The sequence below is a fragment of the Carlito syrichta genome, unplaced genomic scaffold (genome assembly GCF_000164805.1).
Source record: "Carlito syrichta isolate Samal-C Ts95f unplaced genomic scaffold, Tarsius_syrichta-2.0.1 Scaffold302820, whole genome shotgun sequence".
In the NCBI taxonomy this organism is placed as follows: Eukaryota; Metazoa; Chordata; class Mammalia; order Primates; family Tarsiidae; genus Carlito; species Carlito syrichta.
In genome coordinates, this window is record NW_007246916.1 from 116,201 (window position 1) to 122,065 (window position 5,865).

Consider the following 5,865-nt stretch of genomic DNA (forward strand, 5'->3'; position numbering starts at 1 on the left):
CCACCGCAGCCTCGACCTGCTGGGCTCAGGCGATCCTTCCGCCTCAGCCTTCCAAGTAGCTAGAATTACAGGCACGCGCTACCACGCCCGGCTGATTTTTTGATTTATTGTAGAGATGAGGTCTTGCTGCCCAGGTGGGTCTCGAACTCGCGGGCTCAGGCAATCCACTCACCTCAGCCTCCCAAAGGCACGGAATTATAGGCTGAGCCACCGAGCCCGGTCGTTTAGTATCTTTTCTCCCTTTTTCTATTCTTTGCTCCCCAGTCCTCTTTCTCTCTTTCTTTCTTTTTTTTTTTTTTTTTTTTAGTTGGAGTCTTTCTCCATTGCCCAGGCTGAAGTGCAGTGGCAAGCTCAAGCTCACGGCCACCCTGGCGTCGATCTGCTGGACTCAGGAGATCCTTCCGCCTCAGCCTTCTAAGTAGCTGGAACTACAGGTGCATACTACCATGCTCGGCTAATTTTTTAATTTATTGTGGAGACGAGGTCTCGCCATGTTGCCCAGGCTGGTGTCTAAACCGCAAGCTTAGGCAATCCTCTCACCTTGGCCTCCCAAGGGATTACAGGCTTGAGCCACCACGCCCAGCCCAGTCTCCTTTCTAATTGGTCACTTTTTTGGTCTCCTGGTACCTGACCTGCCTCCTAACTCTATACTCCTTCTCTGGGCATCCTAGTAGTTGCTATCACCCAGGGACTTGGGGTGGGCATTTGTTTTAGGCCCTGAAGGAGAAAATAAAAGGATGAGCCCCCAGTCTATCTGGGAGAGTTAGGGTACATTCAGTCACTCAAGAACTTTTTTTTTTTTCTGGAGTCAGTTTCTCATTCTGTTGCCCAGGCTGGAGGTGCAATGGCATGATCATGGTTCACTGCAGCCTCGACCTCCCAAGTTCAGGTGGTCCTCCAGCCTCAGCCTCCTGAGTAGCTGGGATTACAGGTTCACCATGCCCGGCTAATTTTTAAATTGCTTTTGTAGAGACAAGGTCTCACTGTGTTACCCAGACTGGTCTCAAACTCATGGCCTGAGCGTCTTCCTGCCTCGACCTCCTAAAGTGCCAGAATTATAGGTGTGCACCACCATCCCCGGCAGGAACTTTTCAAAGCACTCTGTGCCTTTGAATACAGCAAATATGCACAGGAGATGGGGACAGATGGACAGATGAACGGACAGGTAGGCCCTAAAATAATCCAAAATAAATAATATAAAGCCATTCCCACTGGGCTTAGTTCGTGAACTGATAAAGGTGGCAGCAAAGGGAAGAACCAGCCCACAGATGTGAAATCCAACTTGGATCCTATAACTGCAGCTTCCCTAGGAGGTTTAATTACAAATAGAAAGATTCAGTATGGGAAAAAAAAAAGACGCAATATGATAATGTACATTCAGTTTTATTTGCTTTTCTACATCTGGCTCAGTCATCTCTTAGAAAGTCTTCCTGGTTGATCTCATGTCCTCTTGCAGATCTAAGAACCATCTTGGGAAGGCCTCCGAACTCAGTTAGAGGCAATGACCTGAAGGAAGACAGCCACGTCCAGTCAGTAACTTCTGTCCCCCTTCTTTCTTATTTTCTCAGGGCTCCCAGTTAAGTACAGCCCGAGCTGGGTTTACGGGGAGTTAGGGGGGCGGTGTGTGGAGTGGGGTTGCGCAGGATGTATGTCTTAGCTGTGGCAGGACACCTCAATGTTATCGGCACATGTCCAGGACATAGTGGCAAGGACAGACCTTGAAATGGCTATGGGCCAAGGTTCATGTCACAAGGTTCCAGAAGGTGTTTGAAGTCTGCAGGGTACAGTGCTTGTGGCTCTTTTACTAGGTCAGCGTAAGCAGAGTCTCACCTAACTTAAACATTGTTTAAAGTGGTAAAACCTCTTTCTTCTTCTTTTATTTTTTTGAGTTGGAGTCTTACTCTATAACCTAGGCTGGAGTACAGTGGCATGCTCACGGCCACCACAGCCTCGATCTGTTGGCTTTAGGCGATCCTTCCAAGTAGCTGGAACTACAGGCATGTGCCAGTATGCCCAGCTAATTTTTTTATTTATTGTAGAGACGAGGTCTTGCCATGTTGCCTAGGCTGGTCTCAAACCTGTGGACTCAGGCAATCATCTTGTCTCTGCCTCCCAAACTGCTGGGATTACAGGCGTGAGCCATTGTACTTGGCTAAAACCTCTTTCAAAAGTTAGAGCAGGCCAGGCATGGTGGTTCGTGCATGTAATCCCAGCACTTTGAGAGACTGAGGCAGGATCGCTTGAGGTCAGGATTTCGAGACCAGCCCAAACAACAAAGGGAGACCTTGTCTCTACAAAACAGTAAAAATATTAACTGGGTGTGGTGCTGAGTGCCTGTAGTCCCAGATACTCAGGAGGCTGAAACAGAAGGATCACCTGAGCCCAGGAGGTCTGGAGGCTGCAGTGAGCCATGATCGTGCCACTGCACTCCAGCCTGGGTGAAAAAGTGAGATCCCCAACTCAAAAAGAAAAAAAAAGCAAATTCTTATAATGTCCCTAGAATGAGCTTTGTGGGAGAGGATGTTGATTTCTTCCCCTTCCCCAGGGCATGCAGGCCTTTCAGGACCTGTTTCTCCCTTGGTTTTGACTTAGGACAGTGCTGATATGTGCTTGGTTCAGATCTGATGCGGCCACCATCTTACCCTAAGCCATAAACATGGTGGCATCAGCTCAATGATCATGCGAAGGGGAGGGAACTCAGGATGGCAGCATTACTGAAGGAATGATTTGAGGGGGGAAGGGAAAAGAGTGAACACACGAATGTGGTAAGGGAGAAGATGCTTGTCCTGCCCAGCTCTTGCCCCCACTCCAGCCAGTGCTTGGATCTCCAGGTGACCCCGTCTCCACCTGTCACTTGAGAAGACTCACATTATTCATCCAGGAGATGTAAGCAGAGACTCGGGTGAAGACGGTGGGCTTCCTGGAGACATTACAGCCCTGGCTGGACACAAAGCTGGTCACTCCGTGGACAGAATACTGGCCATTCACCAGGCAATGGAGGGGGCCCCCGGAGTCACCCTGCAGGGAAGAGAAGCAGTCTTAAACCTCCAGACCTCCTGCTCTTTGGGTCTTTGCTGAAACCCCACCCACTCCATCTCTGCTTGTGAAATTCTGTCAGTTTTAAAGCTTCGATGCAAATCTCCACTTCCTTCGTGTCCCCACAATGGAAATGAATCTCTTCTTCCTTTCTAAACAACCACAGTACTTCTTCTTCTCCTTTACCGTACTTATTTCATGCTCTGCCTTGTATTTTGGTTTCACAATTTGTTTCTACCTCCCACACATATCTATGAACTTCCTGAGACACAGGCTATGTCTCACCGATGTCTTTCCTCTCCACGGTGCCAGCATGGAACTCTGAACGTCTTAAGTTCAATAGCTTTTGTTGACTTAAAGTGAACTTGGGGTGGGAAAGTAGGGCGTTGTAATTATTTCTTTATCCCCAGCATTTAAACCAGCGAGTCTAAGTAGACCAAATGTTTAGACTCAGGGTAGGTAGTCAACACATGCTAAACTAAACTGGAGTGAAGAGGAGAGAAAGCAATGTGTTGGGTTATGTGCTCAGGTTTACAATCAGGGGAACCTGGGTTTGCAGAACATGACCTTGACTCCCTTCTGACTCAGCTCCCGGAATGCCAGGTCTATAATGCCAGATGTAAAATTGGAAGATACTTCTCTGGAAAATCTGACCAGTCTGAGAGGAAAGAGTTAAAGATACTAACATCGGAGGTTCCCCAGGAAAATGACCTAGCCAGATCACCTGTCAGAGAAGCCACTATCAATTACCCCACCCAAGGCTCAGAGCTACCAATCAGCCCACCCGACTCTGGGGAAAAATGCCACCCAACTCTGAAATAAAGGCAGACGGTCAAGGATCACCAAATAGCTAAAGGATGCCTCTGATATAAAAATAAAGATCAAAACAAAAAAGACAAAGAGCTAAATAAAAAATGAAGGCAACAACAACAAAAAACAAGCAATAAAACTATAATTGCGTCCTAATACTCTACCAAAGTAAAAAAAAAAAAAATTGCATCCATGAGTCAAGAACAACATGCTTGTAAACAGAGCATTCAGAAGGAAAAAAGGACCTTTGGAAATTATAAACTGAACGATTTAGAAATGAAAAATGGGAAGAGTTGGAAATAAAGTAGAACAAAACAGAGAGAAAATAAGAGGACCTATTTAGAAGGCAAAAATGTGAATAATAGAAATTCTAGAAAGGGAAAACTAAGAATGAAGAGGAGAAAATAAACATTTTCAGGGTTAGAGGTCTGGAGTGTCAGGAAAGACTCACCCACTCACTGTTTCTCACAATGAATGCAAATAGACCCATACCAAGACACAAACCACCAGGGTCAAGAGAAAATGAAGCAAAGCTGGACACGGTGGCTCACACATGTCATCCCAGCACTTGGGGAAGCCAAGGCCAGAGGATTGCTTGAGCCCAGGAGTTAGAGACCAGTCTGGGCCATGTAGCAAGACCTCTGGGAAGGATCACCTGAGCCCAGCAGGCTAAGGCTACGGTAGCCACGACACTCCAGCCTGGGTTACAGAGTGAGATTCTGGCTTAAAAAAAAAAAAGAAAGAAAAAAAAGGGCTGTAATTCCAGCACTTTGGGAGGCTGAGGTGAGGTGGATTGCCTGTGCTCGCGGGTTCAAGACTCACCCGGACAACTTGGCAAGAGTTCATCTCTACAATTTAAAAAAAAAAAATTAGTCGGGCGTGGTAGCGTGCGCCTGTAGTTCCAGCTACTTGGAAGGCTGAGGCGGAAGGATTGCCAGAGCCTAGCAGGTCGAGGCTGCAGTGGCCGGGAGCATGCCACTGCACTCCAGTCTGGACGACGGAGTGAGACTCCAACTCAAAAAAAAAAAAAACAAGAGAGAGAGAGACTATGAAACAGGTCACTTAAAATGAGTGGGGCATGAGGCTGAATCAGTGATGACTCTGTGTTAAAAAAATGGAAAAGACAGTTATTAACAAGGAAAACACAAGTTATGCAGCAAAGCAAACCTAGAAGATACTACACAATTTAGTTGTAAATAGCATTTTATATAATCATAATAAAAACTGAATGTTGATCTAACCAAAATTATTTTGGGGCTGGGTACAGTGGCTCATGCCTGGAATCTCAGCACTTTGGGAGGTGGAGGCAAGAAGACTGCCTGAGCCCAGAGGTTTGAGACCAGCCTGGGCAACTTGGCAAGACCTCGTCTCTACAATAAATAAAAAATTAGCCGGGAGTGGTATCATGCACCTGTAGTTCCAGCTACTTGGAAGGCTGAGGCAGAAGGATTGCCTGAGCCCAGCAGATCTAGGCTGTGGTGGCTGTGAGCCTGCCACTGCATTCCAGCCTGGGAGACAGAGTGAGACTCCGACTCAAAAAAAAAAAAAAATTATTATTTTGGGAGGTTGAGATGATGATGATCAGAAAGTTTATACAGACACATGTATCCAAAGGGAAGAGAGAGCCACATCTACCACCACAGCATCAACTTCCTGGACTCAGGTAATCCTTCTACCTGAACCTCCTGAGTAGCTAGAACTACAGGTACATGCCAACATACCCAGTTAATTTTTTGATTTTTTTTTTGTTGTAGAGATGAAGTCTCTGCTATGTTGCCCAGGCTGGTCTCAGACTCATGGGCTCAAGCAGTCCTCTTGCTTCTGCCTCTCAAAGTACTAAGGTTACAAGCCTGTCCCAGATGTATATTTTTTAAAGATCTGGAGGTAGCCGGGCTCGGTGGCTCAGCCTGTAATCCTGCGCCTTTGGGAGGCTGAGGTGAGTGGATTGCCTGAGCCCGCGGGTTCGAGACCCGCCTGGGCAGCGAGACCTCATCTCTACAATAAATCAAAAAATCAGCA

The 5,865-nt window shown here is 46.8% G+C and overlaps 1 protein-coding gene across 1 annotated transcript in view; it reads right to left on the bottom strand.

Moving 5' to 3' along the window:
- Positions 1-1,488: 1,488 nt before the first annotated feature.
- CELA1 (chymotrypsin like elastase family member 1) overlaps positions 1,489-5,865 on the bottom strand; it is a 20,218-nt gene continuing 15,841 nt past the window's right edge. The window contains exons 7-8 of the mRNA XM_008057158.1: positions 2,869-3,018; positions 1,489-1,506 (exon numbers count right to left, since the gene is read on the bottom strand). Coding sequence (XP_008055349.1) covers positions 1,489-1,506; positions 2,869-3,018 — 168 coding nt within the window. The remainder of the gene's footprint in view (positions 1,507-2,868; positions 3,019-5,865) is intronic.